Source organism: Lithobates pipiens, unplaced genomic scaffold (genome assembly GCF_037356315.1).
Source record: "Lithobates pipiens isolate NorthernLeopardFrog02 unplaced genomic scaffold, aLitPip1_a1.2 Scaffold_10, whole genome shotgun sequence".
Taxonomy (NCBI): domain Eukaryota; kingdom Metazoa; phylum Chordata; class Amphibia; order Anura; family Ranidae; genus Lithobates; species Lithobates pipiens.
In genome coordinates this window covers 21,579,646-21,603,809 of record NW_027507686.1, presented here as the reverse complement: position 1 = coordinate 21,603,809, position 24,164 = coordinate 21,579,646, and the positions used below count along the sequence as shown (strand labels likewise).

Below are 24,164 nucleotides of genomic sequence, written 5' to 3'. Positions count from 1 at the left end.
ACTACTGTGCATCGCATCGCATAGTAGTCCATTATGTGTCACTTACCTAACACAGGAGCCAGCGAAGTCACCACTGTCCCCTGTAGTCCGGCGCATCCATCGTCTCGGTGGGGTCTCGCAGCTCCGCCGCTGTCATTCGGTGAAGCCGCGATGACGTCACTCCCGCGCATGCGCACGGGAGCCGACACGCGCGGCATCTTCGTCATTGACGATGCCGCGCTCAGTGCGCCTGCGCGCCGCTGTGCGCCGCAGACAGCGGTGCCTGTCTTCGGGCAAATATCTCCTAAACCGTATAGGTTTAGGAGATATTTCTTAGACCTACAGGTAAGCCTTAATCTAGGCTTACCTGTAGGTCAAAGTGGTTTGTAAGGGTTTACAACCACTTTAATGCGAGATCTGGGGTCAAAAAAACTTCAGATCTCACATTTACACTTAAATGCAATTAAAAAAATAAATGTATTTTTTCCCCCCAAAATTTTTTTTCCCTTTAAGACCTTTGACGTCGCTTCCGTTATCCACCATCATGGAGCCGAGTGGAGGCCATCTTTCCCTCACTCAGCTCCGGGGCCTGTCATGTAAAAAGTGCAGTGCACTTCCCTTGCTCACAGCTGTCAAAAAAAAAAAAAAAAAAAAGCAGCCTGCAAGTTTTATCAACATTAATCAGAGCTGAAAGAGACAGAAAAAAAAGAAACATTACATCTTTCTGTTTAATTATTTACAGATCTAAGGCATGAAAGTTGGTCTGCAAATGAAGTCAGTTTAAAGGAGACTTTTGGCAAAGAACATCTTAAAGAAAACCTCCAGCTGGTCATCTTAGCCCTTGTACACACGGTCGGAGAATCCGTCGGAATGTGTCCTATCGGACCGTGTTGTCGGATAATCCGACTGTGTGTGGTATGCATCAGACTGATTCCGTCAGACCCAATTTTCCAACATGTTGGAAATATTTTCCGACCAACTGGTTCGATCGGACATACTCCGATCGTGTGTAGAGAATTTTGATCGGACAAAGTGCCACGCATGCTCAGATCAAATTCCTAGACCAAAGCTATTGGCTACTAGCCTGAACGTAGTCCCATCGTAACTAAATAACGTCATCACGTTCTGAATGATCGGATTTTCAGACAACTTGGTCCGACCGTGTGTATGCAACAGTTTCGGACACAATCCGTCGGACAAAATCCGACGGATTTGGTTGGCAGAATGTCCGACCATGTGTAAAGGGGCTTAGGTTACCAGACGAGCCTGATTTCTTGGAAGTGTTTTTAACCGTCCTTTGGGCAATTAAAGTCTTGTTTAATTGCCTTCTTTGTGTTCCGCTTTCTACCAGAGAGTTTGCTTCTCTCTAATGCAGTGCTGCTGATGTACATTTCAAGACATCTGCCTGCGTGGTCCCGTTTCCTCTTGCATCCAACTGTGAACTTATGATCCTAGGAGGGTCCATTTTACCTAGAGCACCCTATATCCCACCTTTTCTGACAACTTATGCCGGAGGATTTGTTTTTATTTCTTTGTATCCTTTCACGCTAGTCACTTTAATGGGTATATGTGAGGGGTTTCAACTACTTTAAACATAAAGCTCTACATAGTTCCATTAAGGTGCCTTACCTGTAGTATGTCCTCCATCCAAACATCTCCATGCTGACCACAGGATTGGCTGTGATGCAATTTTGGGCAATTCTTTTGTTGGAACTTGGGCTTCTTCTTTACTCAGGGAAACAGGTTTAACTCCATTCTGTTGTCCCGGTGACTGCAACTCTTTGATTACTGGTGCATTCTGGTGTCCTGGTGACTGCAGTTCTTTGACCATGGATGGATTCTGGTGTCCTGGTGACTGCAGTTCTTTGACCATGGATGGATTCTGGTGTCCTGGTGACTGTAGTTCTTTCAACATGGGTGCATTCTGGTGTCTTGGTGACTGCAGCTCTTTGACCCTTGGTGCATTCTTGTGTAGTGGTGACTGTAGTTCTTTGAATATGGATGCATTTTGGTGTCCTGGTAACTGCAGTCCTTTGACCATGGGTGCATTTTGGTGTCCTGGGAATTGTAGCTCTTTGACCATAGACCCATTCTGGTGTCCTGGTGACAGCTTTTTGACAATAGATCCATTATGGTGTACTGGCGACTGCATCTCTTTGACTATTGGTGCATTCTGGTGTCCTGGTGACTGCAGTCCTTTGACCATGGGCCCATTCTGGTGTCTTGGTGACTTCAGCTCTTTGACCATAGATCCATTCTGGTGTCCTGGTGACTTCAGCTCTTTGACCATAGATCCATTCTGGTGTCCTGGTGACTTTGGCTCTTTGACCATTGATGCATTCTGGTGTCCTGGTGACTGCAACTCTTTGAACATGGGTACATTCTGGTGTCCTGGTGACCGCAGCTCCTTGACCATGGGTCCATTCACTTGTCCTGGTGACTGTATCCCATTGACCATAGGAATTATTGCATTTTCATTCACCTCGTCATCCACAGAATTGTCTTTGTAATAAGAAGCAAACTTTTTGGCCACCAGCTCATCATTGACACAGAGCTTAGAGAAAAACACAGGTATGGTAATATTCCCAACTTATTAAGTCAGTTTAGACAGTAACATTTTATAGGTCAATACAAATTCCACTTACCACAGAGTCCTTAGTAGTAATGTAAAGGTAAACACTTATGTAGTCGTCCTTCACAGAACAGAAGTCAGCTTTGATCTTGGTTGCATCTAGGAGGGAAACAGAAAGCATCTAAAGTGTCATAAAACCCACAATCACCCTTTCACATGTATGAGAACCTATTATAGCATTATAAGCAAATGTAATTAGAACTGACTAGAACTTGCAGTAAACCTCAAATATATCCTACAGACATCACTGCAGAAGGTTTTCCCATGACTGGCCAGTGCAAACTGGCGCTGTTGGAGTCACATGGTTTCATAGATAAAAAAATTAAAAAAAAGTAGTGTTCTACATTTAATGAAAAAAATCATTAAAGTGTCACTAAACCAACATATTAGAAACCGGTCAATAAATGGTGTATTACATATTGTTTATACTCAGTCACTATGACAATCGTTTTCTGTATTCTACAAAAACCTGGTTAATCCTGCTGTTCTCCATCTCCCCCTTCTGTCCATGTCCCCAATTCAGCTAGGGATTTGGCAGTGCAGTGTTGGCAGCTCTGCACATGCTCAGTTTTCAGTGACTTTCTATGCTGAGCATATCCTCCCTATCACATCAGAGCAATCCATGTGACTACAGCTTCACACATGTGGGCGTATACACAGGGGTAAATGACAGCCCACTCACTCCCACCTCCTCCATGCCCACTAAACACAATGGTGGTGGGATATTATATCTTCATTGAGGAAGGCTTCACCTCCCTGTTATTCTAAGACGCAGGCTGGAGGGGTGTGACACAGCCTGTGACTGGCAGAAATCCACCCACACCATGTCATTGCCAAAAAATAATAAAGATTTAAATTTCAAATATATATTTGTATGACCGTTTAAAACAGTTTATTGATATTTATTTTTACTCTATATTCCAAAGGCAGTTTTTTTCTTCTTCCATTTTGAACATGTGACTAGTAGCAGAGGACTAGAAGATCCTCCTGCTTATGTTGTCCCTATAGACAGGCTGGGAAAGAGCTGGGTCACATGACAGCTGAATATTGATTAGGAAAAAGGTACTCAGATTCTGTTTTCACTTAAAATAATTACAGTGCCATCATGCATATACAAAAATAGAAGGGCCAATGTAAATTAGACTGTGTGTGGTTAGTATCACTTTAACCAGTTCCCAACCATCTCGCGTATATATACTGTTGCACAATGGCACCGATGCGCGAAACCATATATATATATATATATATATATATATATATATATATATATATATATATATATACAGTGGTGTGAAAAAGTGTTTGCCCCCTTCCTCATTTCCTGTTCCTTTGCATGTTTGTCACACTTAAGTGTTTCGGAACATCAAACCAATTTAAACAATAGTCAAGGACAACACAAGTAAACACAAAATGCAATTTGTAAATGAAGGTGTTTATTATTGAAGGTGAAAAAAAATCCAAACCATCATGGCCCTGTGTGAAAAAGTGATTGCCCCCTAAACCTTATAACTGGTTGGGCCACCCTTAGCAGCAACAACTGCAACCAAGCGTTTGCGATAACGTGCAATGAGGCTTTTACAGCGTCCTGGAGGAATTTTGGCCCACTCATCTTTGCAGAATTGTCCTAATTCAGTTACATTAGAGGGTTTTCGAGCATGAACGGCCTTTTTAAGGTCATACCACAACATCTCAATAGGATTCAGGTCAGGACTTTGGCTAGGCCACTCCAAAGTCTTCATTTTGTTTTTCTTCAGCCATTCGGTGGTGGACTTGCTGGTGTGTTTAGGATCATTGTCCTGCTGCAGAACCCAAGTTCGTTTCAGCTTGAGTACACGAACAGATGGTCGGACATTCTCCTTCAGGATCTCTTGGTAGACAGCAGAATTCATAGTTCCTTTTATCACGGCAAGTCTTCCAGGTCCTGAAGCAGCAAAACAGCCCCAGACCATCACACTACCACCACCATATTTTACTGTTGGTATAATGTTCTTTTTATGAAATGCAGTGTTCCTTCTACGCCAGATATACTTGGACACACACCTTCCAAAGAGTTCCACTTTTGTCTCATCGGTCCACAGAATGTTGTCCCAAAAGTCTTGGGGATCATCAAGATGTGTTGTGGAGAAATTGAGACGAGCTTTGATGTTCTTTTTGCTCAGCAGTGGTTTTCTCCTTGGAACTCTGCCATGCAGGCCATTTTTGCCCAGTCTTTTCCTGATGGTGGAGGCATGAACGCTGACCTTAACTGAGGCAAGTGAGGCCTGCAGTTCCTTGGACGTTGTTGTGGGGTCTTTTGTGACCTCTTGGATGAGTCGTCGCTGCGCTCTTGGGGTAATTTTGGGCGGCCGGCCACTCCTGGGAAGGTTCACCACTGTTCCATGTCTTCGCCATTTGTGGATAATGGCTCTCACTGTGGTTCGCTGGATTCCCAAAGCTTTGGAAATGGCTTTATAACCCTTTCCAGACTGATAGATCTCAATTACTTTCTTTCTCAATTGTTCCTGAATTTCTTTGGGTCTCGGCATGATGTGTAGCTTTTAAGGATCTTCTGGTGGACCTTACTGTGTCAAGCAGCTCCTATTTAAGTGATGCCTTGATTGTGAACAGGTGTGGCAATAATCAGGCCTGGGTGTGACTAGAGAAATTGAACTCAGGTGTGGACAACCACAGTTATAGTATGTTTTAACAAGGGGGGCAATCACTTTTTCACACAAGGCCATGATGGTTTGGATTTTTTTTCACCTTTAATAATAAACACCTTCATTTACAAATTGCATTTTGTGTTTACTTGTGTTGTCCTTGACTATTGTTTAAATTGGTTTGATGTTCCGAAACACTTAAGTGTGACAAACATGCAAAGGAACAGGAAATGAGGAAGGGGGCAAACACTTTTTCACACCACTGTATATATATATATATATATATATATATATATATATACACATATATACACACACACACACACACACACACACGCACACACACATATATATACACACACACAACCCAATGCGCGTGGTTAGCGGTCGCGAACGCTTTTGGTGGTATTTGATCACCTCTGTGTTTTGTTTTGCTATATAAAGAAACAAAAAATAAAAAATAAAAAAAAGACCGAAAACTAAATGAAAAAAATAAATAAATGTCTTTGCTTCTGTTATAAAATTTTGTAAATAAGTACGTTTTCTCCTTCACTGACAGGCACTTATGAGGCTGCACTGACAAGGCGGCACTGAAGAGGTGGCACCCACGAGTTCAAGAATCTGAACATTTCTATACACATAAAGGCAACTATTAGCGAAAAAGATAGTTACCCTCCAAGAGTTGATGGAAATAAGAGACAGCAGCCAAGTCCCAATCCTTTCTTGGCCTAAAAGAAATACATCAATCACACTGAATGAAATGAAAGGATTTGTACAGACATGCATATATAGAGTGGAATTCCTTATCTGTATCTGTCAAGGGGCCATAAAAAAACATTCTAGATGGCAAAAAAATAAAAAATATTTTATTTTAATTAAAACAAAGCATTATATTATTTCTCATGCTTAAAGCTGAAAGTGGTTGCAATGGCTCCTGCTGCTGTCAATCACAGCCAGTGAGCTGATCAGGAGAGGGGTGGGGCCGAGCCGCAGCCTTCTGTCAATATGAACACACAAAGCAGCAGCTAGGCTCTGGTGCCCCCATATCAAGCTGCCTGCTGTGGGGGGCACTCGACAAGAGGGAGGGGCCAGAAGTGCTGACATGGGACCCGAGAAGGAGCAGGATCCGGGCTTCTCTGTGCAAAAACACTGCGCAGAGCAGGTAAGTATAACGTTTGTTTTTTAATAAAAAACAAGACGTTAATACAGGGGTCTCAAACCAGCAGCCCTCCAGCTGTTGCGGAAACTACACGTCCCATCATGTCTCTGCCTATGGGAGTCATGCTTGTAACTGTCAGCCTTCCAATGCCTCATGGGACTCGTAGTTCTGCAACAGCTGGAGGGCCACCAGTTTGAGACTCCTGCGTGAATATCACTTGAACTTCAAGCACACAGCTTCAATTACACAGGTGAGATACCAACAAGGAAGATGTTTTGTCCTATCCATCCATTCCTGAGATGTACACATCTCTGGCACACCTGTTGGGACAGGCATTTGGGGGGAGGTGGGCGTTCGCCCACAGCGCATCGGCGCCACACTTCCTGCTCCACGTTTGACATCATGGCTTGCATCATGACATGGAGCACGAGTTTCTCCTCCCATTCAGGTGGGGAATATGGGTGTTCCCAACAGACGGTGTACACAACCCGCGTCAGATATATGGGCATATATGCACGTTATTACAAGGTTTTTCTACCCACCACCCTGCTAGCCAGTTATTTCTTTCCACTGATTGGTTTTTAGAGAAATCGGAATTGTTCTTGCTGTGTTTGTTTATCTGACTTATCTTCAAACCAGACTTCACCATGTTTTGGATGTGATTATATCTCCATTTTTCCTATCTACACAGACTTCTGGTTTTCAATATTACCAATAGATACTATTTTTATTAATTGTTTCTTTTATTTTATTGGTATATCTTGATACATTTACACACATATATATATATATATATATATATATATACACACACACACACATACATATATACATCCCTTTATCTTAGGCAGTTACCACTGGTGCAGCACCTTGTCTTACCATGAACACCAGCAACCTAAGTTCTTGTGTCCCGGGGGCGGGGGGGGGGGGGGGGGGTGGGGGCGCGGTGTTGTATGTGCCCCGCCAGCACGCCGCCCCAAAATACCTCAGCTCCCGGGACAGACACCCCTGTTGACTCTGGCTCTACACCCGCTTTACTTCATTGCATTGACTCTATGTAAGTACTCAGGGTGGGCTCACCCGCCCTCCCCTGTTATGATCAGTTATAATTAGAGCAATCATATTTTATTATATCTTTTTTAGAGCATCCACCCCTAATAAGTGTTTTTTTTTTGTTTTGTTTTTTACACGAAACATGTTGGTAAATCTGGGATGCAGACTCATATTTATAGTATACCATCAACTCAGAATACCTCTCACTTTTCAATCATGGTTCTGTGTTCTTTTTATTTTATTCCCTCCACAAGTGCAGCTATAATGTCACATGTACATATATGAATTATTTTGACTGTATAATCCATCATTTGAGACCACTATGTGGCGTCAAGTTGTTATATATTTGATGTACCCTTGATGTCAGTATTACATATGCACATACATATGTGTTTGTAAATACTTATGAAATGATATTTGTTATATCCTACACGTTGTTTCTGTCTTTGACTTGATTTGTTTTATGTATCTCATCATGATCAATAAATATGTACTTTTATCCAAATGACCTCCACCATGTCCATGGCCTCATTTAAAGTCCCAACCTTCCCATTTTCACTTATGAATTAGGGGTGGAGGCACATCATATATGTGCCTCACTCAAAGTCTCAACCCCCCCCCCCCCTTTTATCCTCTACCAGTGGTAATTATATTGTGGTATTAAACTCACCGAAAGTCCATTTTGTTCTCGTACACGTTGAAGCCGAGAGAGATGGGCTGGATCTGGTGTAACTTAAATTTCTTTGCTCGAAATGGCAGCCGATAATATTCTTCTATAGGGAATCGAATGCTGCGTACAGAGAGGTAAACACATGCATAATGCTGGAGGATGTCAACAGACCGAGATACAGACAAAAAGACAGACCTACGTTTCAGAAGGCGCTTAAGGGGCCTCTGGCAATGACAGCAGCACAGGAGGAGGAGAGTTTACAAGGATGATGTACTGGGGATGGCCAACTTCTAATTAAAGTGATTGTTATTTTTATAGGGAAAAAAATTATTTTACAAACAAGTTATACTTACCTGCTCTGTTGCAGTGGATTTTCACAGAGCAGCCTGGATCCTCCTCTTCACGGGTCCGTCTTCAGTGATTCTGGCCCCTCTTTTCTGTTCAGTGTCTCCACAGCAAGCAGCGTGCTATGGGGGCACCCGAGCCGAGTCACAGCTCCCTGTGTCCAATCAGACACAGAGCTGTGACCCGGCCCGGCCCCATCTCTCCCCTGATTGGCTAGCTGACTTTGATTGAAAGCAGCATCAGCTAATGCCGCCGCTGCTGTTGTTTCTCAGCCAATCAGGAGAGAGACTCTCGGACGGTTGAGACAATCGTGGACATCTCTGGACAGAGAGAGACCTCAGGTAAGTTTTGGGGGAGCTGCTGCACACAGAAGGCTTTCTGATAAAAACACCTTCTGCCTTTGCAACCACACTAACCACTTCACTCGAAAGATTTTACCCCCTTCCTGACCAGAGAACTTTGTACCATTTGGCACTGCGTCGCTTTAACTGACAATTGCCACCCCTCGTTCGATGCTGCACCCAAACTAAATCTGCTGCCTTTTTTTCCCCACAAATGGAGCTTTCTTTTGGTGGTATTTGATCATCTCTGTGGTTTTTAGATTTTTTGTGCTATAAAAATCAAAAAAAGGAGGGACAATTTTGAAAAAAAAAAAAAACAATATTTTTTACTATTTGCTATAATAAATATCCCCTAAAAATGTAAAAAAAAAAAAATTTCGTCAGTTTAGACCAATATATATTCTTCATATATTTGGTAAATAAAAAAAAAAATAAAAAAAAAAAAAGAAGAATCGCAATAAGCGTACATTGATTGGTTTGCGCAAAAGTTATAGCCTCTGCATACTATGGGAAAGATTTATGGCATTTTTATTATAATTTTTTTTATTTTTTTTAATAGTAATGCCGGTAATTTGCGATTTTTAGTGGTGCTGTGACATTTATACAGCGATCAGTGCTATAAAAATTCATGGATTACCATGTAACTGTCACTGGTAGGGAAGGGGTGAACACAAGGGTGATCAAGGGGTTAACTGTGTGTTCCCTCAGTGTGTTCTAACTCTGTGGGGATAGGATTGACTAGGAGAGGAGACACATTGTTTTTCCTACTTAGTAGGAACAAACAATATGGCTCCTCTCCTCTGACAGCACAGGGATTTGTGTGTTTACAGAAATTCCCATGCTGGTGCTCGTGGACACGACCGCACGTGGCCGGAGGCGATCATGCCCACCGGCCATGCACATCTGGTCTCCCACCATGGGCAAAAAAGGGTAGGACGTACCCATATGGGATTTTGCCTAGGAGAGCCATTGCGCCACAGTATATCTGTGCGACGTGGTCGGGAACTGGTTAACCTTCTGCCAGGACAGTGCTCAGTCATTGACTGTGCCCAGTGGACACAGGCGGTGACAGATCGCGCCACTGTGCGGCCACACGAGAGGTGCATTCTGGGAGGACATTGTGTGATGTCCTTACAGAACTATAGTGCCAACAAAGGTGTTAATGTATAAGGAAAAAGAGAACTATCCACATACTCTGACTTTTTGATTGGTGCGAACATGGCATGATCCAGCAGAAAACACTCAACCAATTCGTCCTTAGCGCTGCAAGTGTCGGATTCCAGAACTGCCCGGCACCAGCTCTTCAGTTCTTCACAGAATACCATACACCGCTGCAAAAAAAAAAAAAAAAACAAGGGGTCTCTGTTGCTCCTTTATCCAGAGTGTAGGCACCCTAAGGCTTATAGGTTATGTTATGGGTCAGATCATGAGGTAAAACCAGAGGGGAAAAAAAGCCTATAAAAGAAAACTAGTGCAGCCACCACATCTAACGATTGGTAAGCTGCAATATAATACATTTTTGGTTCTGGGTTTAATACCGCTTTAAACTGACAGAATTATTATTTTCAAAAACAAAGTCCAAAAGTTACCTGCTCAACGGAAAGCGAGGCCGGCCTTAACTCTTCAACGTTTCGGTATTTATGGCCGTACAGCATATTAAGGTCCAGAAACAGCTGCTCATACTCATCACCTTCCTTCAATCCCAGAATCTTGCAGAAGAAGCAGCTTGGATTGATCACCTGGATGAGAGTCACATCATTACCCGTCACATGCAGCACACTAACCACAGACAAACTAAGGCTGGCCATACATTATAGAATTTTCTTCTACAATTTTCCTTTAGATTTACCAAAACCATATAATATGAGGTCAAACCTAAACACTTTCAAATTGTATGCAATCAGCCTGGCCCTTGCACTACATAGTTCACAGTAAATCTAAAGGAAATTGAATAGGAAAATTGTATAATGTATGGCCAGCCTAAGAGCCCTTTGACACAGGTGAGCCAATCAGGTCTGACTGTCAGTTTTTCAGGCAGATCTGATCAGAAGGTCCATGCATTCATATGGACTAGCTGGTGTAAACTTGGACTTGGAGTCTGTTTACACTGGTTTACCTTCAGGTCTGATCACGTCTGCTAAAGAAAAACAAAATGGAGGAAGACGGCATCCTCTTTCGTTTAGGTGGACTGGATCAGAGGCAGCCAGGTGTAAACAAACTCTGTTTACTCCAGGCCACCCAAAGAGCAGAGCGGGCTCTATCCTCACCTTGCAGATCCCCTGCTGATCAGAACGGAAGATGCCTGTGTGAAAAGGCCACTAAGTAATGAAACTATTGAGAATGCTGCAGGCTGGGATTACAGCTGAGCTACAAAATAATCATACACGGGATTGTGCTGTGGGGGTGTAGAATTATACTAAAAAGGTCCATAAATCCAAAAATATCCGAGGCAGCTCCTCAATGAGATTGAAGTGATCTCTGCAACATATAAAGGAAATAGTAGAGGGCACCAGCTAAGTGCAGTATATAGGAAAATACTTTATTAAAAATAACCAGTGGCAGCTCACAATGGGTATAAGGATAGCAGCATGTCATCCACACAGTGCTGCTATCTATTGAGCCTCAGTGTGTCTTCAGAAGCCAAAAAGCAGATGCTGCCGTCAGGAGCGCAAGCCAGGAAGCAGGCGCCACCGTCAGGAGCGCAAGCCAGGAAACATAGAGTCTGTAGCACCCAGAGGCCAGCAGGCACGTTTAAAGGGTATCTAAAGGGGTGCTTGGCATGTGTTGATTCACATAACGCTCTTCATAGAGGATCTGAGGCAGGATGCAGTGACACCAAAAGCCCCTCTCCCCCCCAATAAAGTGCAGTGATTTTCTTTAGAAATGTGCTGGTGGAGTGCTACTTTTCTGAAAAGAAGAGTATTTAAAAAAAAAAAAATCAATTGATTGGACAGCTTGGTCATGTGACCTGTCAAAGTCACATGACTTGACAGCTCTCCATCAGTCATGGAGCTCTCTATGCTGCAAAAAGGGAAAAGAGAGCTCTTTGTTAGGCACTGCAGGTTACACAGCATGGCCTGCATTTTATGATACGTTATCTGCTCTCTATTATAAATTGGCCCTTAAAGGAGCTGTAAAGGCAGAAGTTTTTTTTTATCTTAACGCATTCCATGCATTAAGATGAAAAGCCTTCTGTGTGCAGCAACCGCCCCACTTGCCTGAGCCCCATTCTCTGTCCAGCGACGTCCGAGACTCTCCCTCTTGATTGGCTGAGACACATCAGCAGCGCCAATGGTTACAGCTGCTGTCAAAATCAGTCAGCCAATCAGGAGAGAGGGAGCGGGGCCGGGCCGCAGCTCCATGTCTGAATGAACAGGTTATCGGGTGCCCCCGTAACAAGCTGCTTGCTGTGGGGGCACTCCACAGGAGGGAGGGGCCAGGAGCACAGAAGAGGAGGATCCGGTCTGCTCTGAGCAAATCCACTGCAACAGAGAAGGTAAGTATGCATTGCATACTCAGAAAATTACGGTAGCTGTAGATTGAAAAGGAAAGAGACAAAGACACAAAAGAGAAATAAGGACCCATTGTGACCAGTACCCAAGGACATGGGGAGAAAATCTAAAACATCCAGTGTTTTTGTGTATAGGCGGTTACCTCCTTGCCGCAAGGTAAGGGGCCACTACTTATCAGTGTGTGTTTGCACGAAGTGGAGAAACACCTGGATGTGTTCACCTTTCTCTGGAAATATTGCAAATTTTTTTGCACAGTGAAGAACTTGCACTTAAGAAGATTTTGCACTATATGCATGGATTGAACACTTATATATCTATATGCTGATCTACATATAGAAAGAATATTCCCTTTTGACAAATACATTGTCAATCATTTTATTAATTGTGATTTATTCATTTTTAAAGGTATTTATTTATTAATTGGCTGCTATTTTGCTGTTTATGCTAATTTGCATAGGTTAGGTGCACAGAACGTTGTAACCTGTGCCCTTTGCACCATACCAATGTGTACATTTCCTGAGTATACAGGTCCTTCTCAAAAAATTAGCATATTGTGATAAAGTTCATTATTTTCTGTAATGTACTGATAAACATTAGACTTTCATATATTTTAGATTCACTACACACAACTGAAGTAGTTCAAGCCTTTTCTTGTTTTAATATTGATGATTTTGGCATACAGCTCATGAAAACCCAAAATTCCTATCTCAAAAAATTAGCATATCATGAAAAGGTTCTCTAAACAAGCTATTAACCTAATCATCTGAATCAACTAATTAACTCTAAACACCTGCAAAAGATTCCTGAGGCTTTTAAAAACTCCCAGCCTGGTTCATTACTCAAAACCGCAATCATGGGTAAGACTGCCGACCTGACTGCTGTCCAGAAGGCCATCATTGACACCCTCAAGCAAGAGGGTAAGACACAGAAAGAAATTTCTGAACGAATAGGCTGTTCCCAGAGTGCTGTATCAAGGCACCTCAGTGGGAAGTCTGTGGGAAGGAAAAAGTGTGGCAGAAAACGCTGCACAATGAGAAGAGGTGACCGGACCCTGAAGAAGATTGTGGAGAAGGACCGATTCCAGACCTTGGAGGACCTGCGGAAGCAGTGGACTGAGTCTGGAGTAGAAACATCCAGAGCCACCGTGAACAGGCGTGTGCAGGAAATGGGCTACAGGTGCCACATTCCCCAGGTCAAGCCACTTTTGAACCAGAAACAGCGGCAGAAGCGCCTGACCTGGGCTACAGCGAAGCAGCACTGGACTGTTGCTCAGTGGTCCAAAGTACTTTTTTCAGATGAAAGCAAATTTTGCATGTCATTCGGAAATCAAGGTGCCAGAGTCTGGAGGAAGACTGGGGAGAGGGAAATGCCAAAATGCCTGAGGTCCAGTGTCAAGTACCCACAGTCAGTGATGGTCTGGGATGCCATGTCAGCTGCTGGTGTTGGTCCTCTGTGTTTTATCAAGGGCAGGGTCAATGCAGCTAGCTATCAGGAGATTTTGGAGCACTTCATGCTTCCATCTGCTGAAAAGCTTTATGGAGATGAAGATTTCATTTTTCAGCACGACCTGAAAAATAGGTTGGATAGTTGTAAGAAATGGGGACGCTCGTATTTTGAAAAAAATCTTTTTTGAGCACTCAGGGAGACACACCTGCACAGAAGTACCAGCAAGAAGTACAAAGTCTGGAGGATCAAGCGTCACCCTTGGCTGCGACCCCCATTTCTTACAACTATCCAACCTATTTTCCTTGGGTTGGCTTTTTAGCCCCCTGCGATTCAGCACTGCTGCAGTTAACCCCCGAGGTGGACAATTCCCCTACTTTACCATCAACGTAGTGGTTGAAGATTTTGTTCAAATATTCACACATCCCCTGAAGAAGCAATCCAATGCGAAACATGTCGGGACTATATGTGCTTGACGAGAACAACCACTGTATTGCATTACTCTGAATCTTTTAAGCATATATTGCTACTGATTTTAACTTTAAACCTAATAAATTTTTGTACTACAAATTTTGTACTTTAATTAATTGTACTTTGTTAATCAGCACCGCGAAAATCCCTAATTTCCCTTCCTGTCCTTTGATTTATGTTTCAAATTTTCAGGGATGAGGTGCCATCTTTGTTAGGTGTTGTTTGAGGCTGAACCATCAAAATTATTCCAAAGGAATAAGGTATTTTAAATGGGAAAGGTCCTTTAACTCAACTCTTACCTTTATCACTGATAACTCATACATGTCTGAAGTCAAATGTCTGAGGTCACTCAGATGAAATCTCTCTAATCTTCTGTAACAGAGAAACAAATGCACATAAAATTACAATTAGAGCAGAACTGAATTCTACAAGGGCAAAGGACTAGTCAGCACTCACCAACAATGTCTGTGGTCTCCCTGCAGCTGATATTTCCCCTCTGGTGACTTACCATGGCCCATTCTGCACTGTTTCTGTACAGAGGCGGCCATCTAGGTAGAGGCAGGGCTTTGATTCCTCTCACCAAAGCCTCCAGCAAGGAGACCAGTGAGCGACACAATAGTGACATCGCTATATCTCACGCAAAACCTCTCGAGACTAGCAGTCAGAGGCTACAAAACAGGAGAGCCTAGGCACACTTACATATCAGGAAGTGCCCTGCTAATTTTCAGGACTTCCAGAAATAAGGTTGATTTTTCAAGGTATTGCTTTAGGCCTCATGTACACTGCTGCTAAACTGATTTTTAGGAGCAGTTGGGCATTTTTTTTCAACTGCTCCTGAACTCTCCTCTGTTTTATCTTATCATGTACACTGGGTCATTTACAGTCGTTTCTAGGCAGTTGAGATTAGAGGGTTTTTTTGGAATGCAAAAAAAATGGGTTCAGAAGATGAGTTTAGAGGCATTTCAAGCGCCAAACGCTCCTAAGCGTGGCTAAATGCGGTACCTTGCACTTAGCCGCGTTTCGTTTACAGGCGTTTTTCATTTTTGGCCTCTTTGAAAAAAAACTTAAAAAAAATAATGTAATGTGTAAAGAAATAAAAATTGCCATTAAGTTACAATTAGGGTCTTTTGTTTTAGTACTCGCCAATACCAATTACTGATACCAGCATATTTTTTGTTTACACTTCAGCTGTCAGCAATGGTACAAAGCATTGAAAAGTTAATTTTACAAATTAAATAATTTTTTATATTATTTTATTTTTTGCGCTTTGTTAATGTCAAACATGTAAAATGTTAAAAGGTGTAAAAATATTAACAAAAAATAAAAATAAAAAAAATCAGCAGGAAAATAATAATTAACCACTTAAGCCCCAGACCATTTGGCTGGCCAAAGACCAGAGCATCTTTTGCGATTGGGCACTGCTTCGCTTTAACCGACAATTGCGCAGTCGGGCGACGTGGCTCCCAAACAAAATTGAAGTCCCTTTTTCCCCACAAATAGAGCTTTCTTTTGGTGGCATTTGATCACCCCTGTGGTTTTTATTTTTTGCTCTATAAAACAAAAAAATTAAAAAAGCGACAATTTTGAAAAAAAAAGCAATATTTTTTACTTTTTCAATAATAAATATCCCCAAAAAAACATATAAAAATTTTTTTTCCCCTCAGTTTAGGCCGATACATATTTTTGGTAAAAAAAAAAAAGAAATAATATCACAATAAGTGTTTATTGATTGGTTTACGCAAAAGTTATAGCATCTACAAAATAGGACATAGTTTTATTGCATTAATAACTTTTTTTTTTACTAGTAATGGTTGCGATCAGCGATTTTTATCGTGACTGTGACATTATGGCGGACACATTTGATGCTATTTTGGGACATTCACATTTATACAGCAATCAGTGCGATTAAAAATGCATTGCACTGTGTAAATGTGACTGGCAGTGAAGGGGTTAACCAGGATGGGGCACCACAGGGGTTAAGTGTGTCATAGGGATGTGTTCTAACTGTGGGGGGGGGGGGGGCTGTGTGTGACAACACTGATCACCGCTCCCAATTACAGGGAGCCGTGATCAGTGTCAGGGTCATTAGGCAGAACAGGGAAATGCTTGTTTACATCAGCATTTCCCCCGTTCTTCCTCCTTGTGTCACACTCATGGAGCTCAAGGCAGGATTTCTCGCGCGGTGGAAAATTTAAAAGGGACGTACCTGTACGCCCATTTGCCTGTCCATGTCATTGTGCCGATGTATATGTACATGCGGCAGTCGGGAAGTGGTTAAATGGAGAAGGAGAATAAGACCCGGCCTCAGGCGACCGGGATCCGACTTTAGCGGCAGCTTGCAAAATGACTTCTGTACAGAAGTCAATGCAAGTCGCCCCAAAAGTCGTACAGGAACCTTTTTCTAAGTCGGAGCGACTTGAGTCGCTCCGATTAGAATGGTTCCATTGCACAGAACAGGACGCGACTTGTCAGGCAGCTAAGTCGCCTAGCGAGTCGCCCCTGTGTGAACCGGCTCTAAGGAGTTAATAAGGCTGATTAGCGTAAATTAAGGGTTAATAAGGGTTAAAACAGAGGAACAAATATTTCCTCTTCACTTGACAAGGTTGCTTTACTCAGTTTAAACGGACTTCATTAGCTGCATTCACACCCGAGTGGTTTCAGCTCGTAAAACGCCCATCTCAAAAGTTCCAAAATGGCCAACAAGCAAATTACTATTAATTTAAATGGTCCCTGTTCACATATGAGCGTTCTGATGCCTGAAGCTCAAAAAAGTACATGAGCTTCTTATTGGCAAGATCACAGGTGTTTTTTTTTTGCTTTTTACATTGGTGACCTTTTGACCTGTACAAAAAAAAAAAAAAAAAAAAAAAAAAAAAAAAAAATCGCAAAAATCGCATGACTTTCTGCCTGAAACGATACGCTCGGGTGTGAGTGCAACCTTACAGACCTGAATTCATCCCTTCAATCTGTTAATGAGCACAAAGATACGTTTCTTTTTATCTGTCTCTTTTAGCACTGAGCAATGTTGTGGATAAACATTGCCAGCAGCTTTTTTGACAGCTGTGAGCAGGGAACTGCTCTGCAATTGTTACATGAATTGTGGAAATGCTGGAGTAAGATTGTGTGTGTGGGTGGGTTGAATCGAGATCACGATCTTTTAATGATTAATTGTGCATCTCTACTAGATACCCACTCACCCCCCCCCCCATGAAAGGACTGCCAAATAGAGAGGGGGGGGGGTGGTTGGGAGGACTTAATGCAGAACTTCCCCTTTTGGGTGAAGCTCCGCTTTAAAGTGGACCTTGCAGTCTATTAGAGCTGCACATTAATCCTCAAGAATTTTTTTCCTGTTGCGATCTTGACAAAAGTGTTTTACAATTCTGTCTATGCAAAGAATTCTCTATGCTCTTCTGAAGCCACAGCCCTCAAAAGCAGTCAGCCAAGAATCACAACATTCTTTAGGGCCGGTTCACACAGCGAGGCGAGGCGAGGCGACACGGCTCGCCTCGCTCCCGCAAGTCGCCCCCGTTCTGCACAATGGAACCGTTCTGAGAGGAGCGACTCGAGTCGCTCCGACTCAGAAAAAAGGTTCCTGTACTACTTCGGGGCGACTTCGGGGGCGACTTGCATTGACTTCTATACAGAAGTCCTCTGCAAGTCGCCGCTGAGCTCCCCGCAGGTCGCGGCGAGGTAAGTCGGAGACGCCTCGCCGCGCCTCGCTGTGTGAACCGGCCCTTAGCAGTGGAACTTAAGTATAAACATTGTAACAATTTGTCAATGGAATAGACTTCCTGTGTAAATGAAGAAAGTTTAACCACTTAAACACTGAACCATTTTCTGACATTTGTTGGTTTAAAGTTAAAATCTTTTTTTTTTTTTACTAGAAAATTACTTAAAACCACCAAACACACACACACACACACACACACACACATATATATATTTTAGAGACAAAAATAACTTTAATTAAAAAAAAAAAAAAAACGAACCAGTAAAGCTAGCCCAATTTTTTTTTGTATAACATGAAAGATTTTACGTTGTGAGAATCTTGATCTTTTTATTCTAAGCAAAAAATTTGTGAAAATCGGAAATATCACATGGTCCTAAGTATTCAGACCCTTTGCTCAGTATTTAGTAGAAGCCCCCTTTTGATCTAATACAGCCATGAGTCTTTTTGGGAAAGATGCAACAAGTTTTTCACACCTGGATTTGGGGATCCTCTGCCATTCCTCCTTGCAGATCCTCTCCAGTTCTGTCAGGTTGGATGGTAAACGTTGGTGGGCGGCCATTTTTAGGTCTTCCCTGAGATGCTCAATTGTTTAAGTCAGGGCTCTGGCTGGGCCATTCAAAAACAGTCACGAAGTTGTTGTGAAGCCACTCCATTTTTTTTAGCTGTGTGCTTAGGGTCATTGTCTTGTTTGAAGGTAAACCTTCGGCCCAGTCTGAGGTCCTGAGCACTCTGGAGAAGGTTTGTCGGATTGCAACCAGTCGTCCTGTCCCTGCAGCTGAAAAACAGCCACCACCATGCTTCACTGTTGGGACTGTATTGGACAGGTGATGAGCAGTGCCTGGTTTTCTCCACACATATCCCTTAGAATTAAGGCCAAAAAGTTCTATCTTGGTTTCATCAGACCAAAGAATCTTATTTCTCACCACCTTGGGGTACTTCAGGTGTTTTTCTTTAGCAAACTCCATGTAGGCTTTCATGGTTTTGCACTGAGGAGAGGCTTCCGTCAGGCCACTCTGCCATAAAGCCCTGCCTGGTGGAGGGCTGCAGTGATGGTTGACTTTCTACAACTTTCTCCCATCTCCCGACTGCATCTCTGGAGCTCAGCCACAGTGATCTTTGGGTTCTTCTTTACCTCTCTCGCCAAGGCTCTTCTCTCCCTGATAGCTCGGTTTGGCCAGACGGCCAGCTCTAGGAAGGGTTCTGGCCATTCCAAACACCTTCCATTTAAGGATTATGGAGGCCACTGTGCTCTTAGGAACTTTAATTGCAGCAGAGATTTTTTGTAACCTCGGCCAGATCTGTGCCTTGCCACAATTCTGTCTCTGAGCTCTTCGGGCCGTTCCTTTGACCTCATTATTCTCATTTGCTCTGACATGCACTGTGATCTGTAAGGTCTTATATAGAGAGTTGTGTGGCTTTCCTAATCAAGTCCAATCAGTATAATCAAACGCAGCTGGACTCAAATGAAGGTGTAGAATCATCTCAAGGATGATCAGAAGAAATGGACAGCACCTGAGTTAAATATATGAGTGTCACAGCAAAGGGTCTGAATAATTAGGACCATGTGATATTTCAGTTTTTATTTTTTTATAAATCTGCAAAAATGTCAACCATTCTGTGTTTTTCTGTCAATATGGGGTGCTGTGTGTACATTAACCACTTCCCGACCAGCGCACGACGATGTACGTCGACAGCATGGCACGGGCAGGCATATTGGCGTACATGTACGTCCAATATTCGTTGCCGCCGTGCCATCGGGAGCGCGCCGCCGGCGGCGCGCTCCCGCGCTGGTCGGGACCTCCGTGAGTCTGGTCGCGGGACCCGCGGACTCGATCGCCACGGGCATCCCCGCGATCGTCTCACGGAGCGGCGGAATGGAGGAAATGCTGTATAAACAACATTTTCTCATTCTGCCTAGCAACTAGTGACGCTGATCTCTGCTCCATGTGATTGGAGCAGAGATCAGTGTACACTAAATGAAAGCCCAACCCCCCCACAGTTAGTAACACACCCCTAGGAACACTTAACCCCTACACTGCCACCCACAGGTTAACCCTTTCACTGCCAGTGTCATTTACACAGGAATCACTGCATTTATATAGCAGTGATTACTGTATAAATGACAATGGTCCCAAAAATGTGTCAAAAATGTCCGATGGGTCCCCGACAATGTCGCAGTCACAATAAAAATCGCAGATCGCCGCCATTACTAGTAAAAAAAAAAATAATAAAAAATTATTAATAAAAATGCTATAAAACTATCCCTATTTTGTAAACGCTATAACTTTTGCGCAAACCAATCAATAATCGCTTATTGCGATTTTTTTTACCAAAAATATGTAGAAGAATACGTATCGGCCTAAATTGAGGGAAAAAAATGTTTTTTTATATATTTTTGGGGGATATTTATTATAACAAAAAGTAAAAAATAATGCGTTTTTTTCAAAATTGTCGCTCTATTTTTGTTTATAGCGCAAAAAATAAAAACCGCAGGGGTGATCAAATACCACCAAAAGAAAGCTCTATTTGTGGGAAAAAAAGGACGTCAATTTTGTTTAGGAGCCACGTCGCACGACCGCGCAATTGTCAGTTAAAGCGACGCAGTGCCGAATCGCAAAAAGTGGTCTGGTCTTTGACCAGCAAATTGGTCCGGTCTGAAAGTGGTTAATGAGGAAAAAAAAAAATGAACTTAAACGATTTTAGCAAATGGCTTCAATATTATGCTGGCCATACACGGTTGGAATTTCAAAAGAATTTTCTTTTGAAAAATCGTATCTAAGAATTTTCGTATGAAATTCGCACCATTAATGGGCTGCAGCAAAAGCTGATTTTCGTGCGGAAATCAAATTTGAGGAATCGGACATGTTGGAAATTTTTGGAAAAACGAACGATATTCTAATCAATGATGGGAGAATCGTGCGAGAAATGTAATAAGAAAAGAAAATTTACGGAGAGAAAAGAAGATCCCTGGCCACGAAAATCCTTTTCTGTAGCAACATGAGGTGAAATTGAAGACTTGGTTGGCCGAATTTCGAAAATCAATGGTGGCGCCACCAGATCACAAAAAAAAAAAAAAAAAACTAACTTTGATTTTGAAAAGAAAATTCCTTTGAAATTTGACTGTGTATGGCCTGCATAACAGAGTGAAAAACGTAAGGGAGTCTGAATACTTTCCGTCCCCACGGTAGGTCTTTCTGCTGTGGACTGTAAAGCCCACTTTAATCCAGGCCTCCAAAGCATACTCTCCTCTACCCTCCTGCACTACTTTCAGCTGCCAGGACTGAAGGAGAACATTGTCAGAGTTGATACTTATGCCCCGTACACACGAGCGGACTTTTCAACATCCAAAGTCCAACGGACTGATTCCGTCAGACTATTCGATCGTGTGTGGGCTGCAACGGACTTTTGATTCACCAAAGTCTGACAGACTTTAGAATATGGAACATGCTTCAAATTTTTCCGATGGAACTCCGCCGGACCCGGTCCCTTCGAAAAATTCGCTCGTGTGTGTGCTATTCCGACGGACTAAAACCGACGCTAGGGCAGCTATTGGCTACTGGCTATGAACTTCCTTATTCGAGTCCAGTCGTACGTCATCACGTTCGAATCCGTCGGAGTTTAGTGTGATTGTGTGTGGCCAAGTCCGCTCAGCCGAAAAGTCCGTCAGAACTCTGTCGGAACTCCGGCAGAACTCCTTCGGAAGTCTGTCGGACATAAGTCCTCTCGTGTGTACGGGGCTTTACACAGCGCTATGAACTCCCCATGTAAATGGAGTGCAATACATGCTCCTCCCTACCTGGAAGATACAGAGGCTCCTCACTAGCTGGAACATACAGAGGCTCCTCACTAGCTGGAACATACAGAGGCTCCTCACTAGCTGGAACATACAGAGGCTCCTCACTAGCTGGAACATACAGAGGCTCCTCCCTACCTGGAACATACAGAGGCTCCTCACTAGCTGGAAGATACAGAGGCTCCTCACTAGCTGCCTTGGTGAACTTTTGGAGATGCTAACTGCCTGGCTATATTGTTGACCCCCTGCCCAAGTGCATCTCTAGATAACACCCTTTCTATTTGGCCTGTTCACACCTGTGTGTTTCCACAAGTATGCAGCAAAGTATATGCTGCAGTGCAGTGCCATTCATTTTGAAGAGTAACCCAATGCATGTAATGCACCACATCGCAGAGATTTGGCCCAACTGTGCATTAAATGTGGTATGTAGCGTCTTTGGTGCTTTGTGGCCCAATCAATAAATAAATAGGCTTTATTCAATGCATGTAAAAACATGCTTTCAAAACCCATGTGTTAACAATGTACAGGTGTAAACGGGCCCTACATTTCGAAAAGGAAGGTGGAAAGATCAGACCCCCTAGCAAGTTTCTATTGCTGCCTGTACAGTGCATCTGGAAAGTATTCACAGTGCTTCACCTTTTCCACACTTTTTTTGTTACAGCCTTATTCCAAAATGGATTCAATTAATTATTTTCCTTAAAGAGGAAGTAAACCATAATGGACTACTATGCATCGCATAGTAGTCCATTATGTGTCACTTACCTGACACAGGAGCCAGTGAAGTCACCGCTGTCCCCTGTAGTTCGGAGCGTCCATCTTCTTGATGACGTCACTTCCGCGCACGTGCACTGGAGCCGACACTCGCGGCATATCGCCGCGATCTGTGGCTTACCCAGTGCGCCTGCGCGCCGCTGTCTACAGCGCCTGCGCTGTACACAGCGGTGGCTGTCTTCAGGTAAATATCACCTAAACTGTATAGGTTTAGGAGATATTTCTTGGACCTACAGGTAAGCCTTAATCTAGGGTTTACAACCACTTTAAAATTCTACAATCAATACCCCATAATAACAACATGAAAGAAGTTTGTTTGTAATCTTTGCAAACTTATTAAAAATAAAAAACAAAAAAAATCCCATGCACATAAGTATTCACAGCCTTTGCTCAATACTTTGGTGAAGCCCCTTTGGCACCAATTACAGCCTCAAGTCTTTTTGAGTATTATACTACAAGCTTGGCACACCTATTTTTGGGCAGTTTCTCCCATTCGTCTTTGCAGGACCTCTCAAGCTCCATCGGGTTGGATGGGGAGCGAGTCGGTGCACAGCCATTTTCAGATCTCTGTAGAGATGTTCGATCGGGTTTGTCTGGGCCACTCAAGTAAATTCACAGAGTTGTCCTGTAGCCACTCTTTTGTTATCTTGGCTGTGTGTTTAGGGTCGTTGTCCTGTTGGAAGATGAACCATCGCCCCAGTCTGAGGTCCTGAGCACTCTGGAGAAGGTTTTCGTCCAGGATATCCCTGTACTTGGCCGCATTCATCTTTCCCTCGATTGCAACCAGTCGCCCTGTCCCTGCAGCTGTCTCTGTACATTGCTGCATTCAGCTTTCCCTCGATCCTGACTAGTCTCCCAGTTCCTGCCGCTGAAAAAACATCCCCACAATATGATGCTGCCACCACCATGCTTCACTGTAGGGATGGTATTAGCCAGGTGATGAGCGGTGCCTGGTTTCCTCCAGATATGACACTTGCAATTCAGGCCAAAGAGTTCAATCTTTGTTTCATCACACCAGAGAATTTTGATTCTCCTGGTCTGAGAGTGCTTCAGGTACATTTTGGCAAACTCCAGGCGGGCTGTCATGTGCCTTTTACAGAGGAGGGGCTTCCGTCTGGTCACTCTACATACAGGCCTGATTGGTGCAGTGCTGCAGAGATGGTTGTTCTTCTGAAATGTTCTCCTCTTTCCACAGAGAAACGCTGGCACATGGTTCTTGGTCACCTCCCTGACCAAGTTCCTTCTCCCCCGATCACTCAGTTTGGTGCTGTGATTACTTTCCGGATGCACTGTATCTCCACTGGAGGAGATTTACCCCATTTGTCCAGGTGTCACAGAGACAGTACAGGATGGTACATCCAACATTTTACAGTTGACACTGGAAAAAGGAGAGGAAATTTTCCAATGGTGATACCTCTTCTGGTGACAAGCATCTAAGGGGAGACCTCCACTCTGTCTGGAGAGTTTTTCTCCCACTTCCTGTTGTGTTTCTGATACAGGAAGTTATATAAAATCCAAAAGGTTACAGCTGTAACTGGAAAAGGATGTGAGGGCACTTTGACGGGTGCCTGTCATGAAAGCTCCTGTCCCATCTGCTTCAGTTCCAAGTTAAAGTGTATGCGCGGT

At 43.1% G+C, this 24,164-nt stretch overlaps 1 protein-coding gene across 1 annotated transcript in view; it reads right to left on the bottom strand.

Annotated features, from left to right (window-relative positions):
* The window catches only part of TDRD12 (tudor domain containing 12), a 97,389-nt gene extending 82,822 nt beyond the window's left edge, over positions 1-14,567 (bottom strand). The window contains exons 1-7 of the mRNA XM_077463336.1: positions 14,544-14,567; positions 10,408-10,557; positions 10,013-10,149; positions 8,133-8,252; positions 5,923-5,978; positions 2,625-2,710; positions 1,609-2,533 (exon numbers count right to left, since the gene is read on the bottom strand). Coding sequence (XP_077319462.1) covers positions 1,609-2,533; positions 2,625-2,710; positions 5,923-5,978; positions 8,133-8,252; positions 10,013-10,149; positions 10,408-10,557; positions 14,544-14,567 — 1,498 coding nt within the window. The remainder of the gene's footprint in view (positions 1-1,608; positions 2,534-2,624; positions 2,711-5,922; positions 5,979-8,132; positions 8,253-10,012; positions 10,150-10,407; positions 10,558-14,543) is intronic.
* Between the last annotated feature and the right edge of the window lie 9,597 nt (positions 14,568-24,164).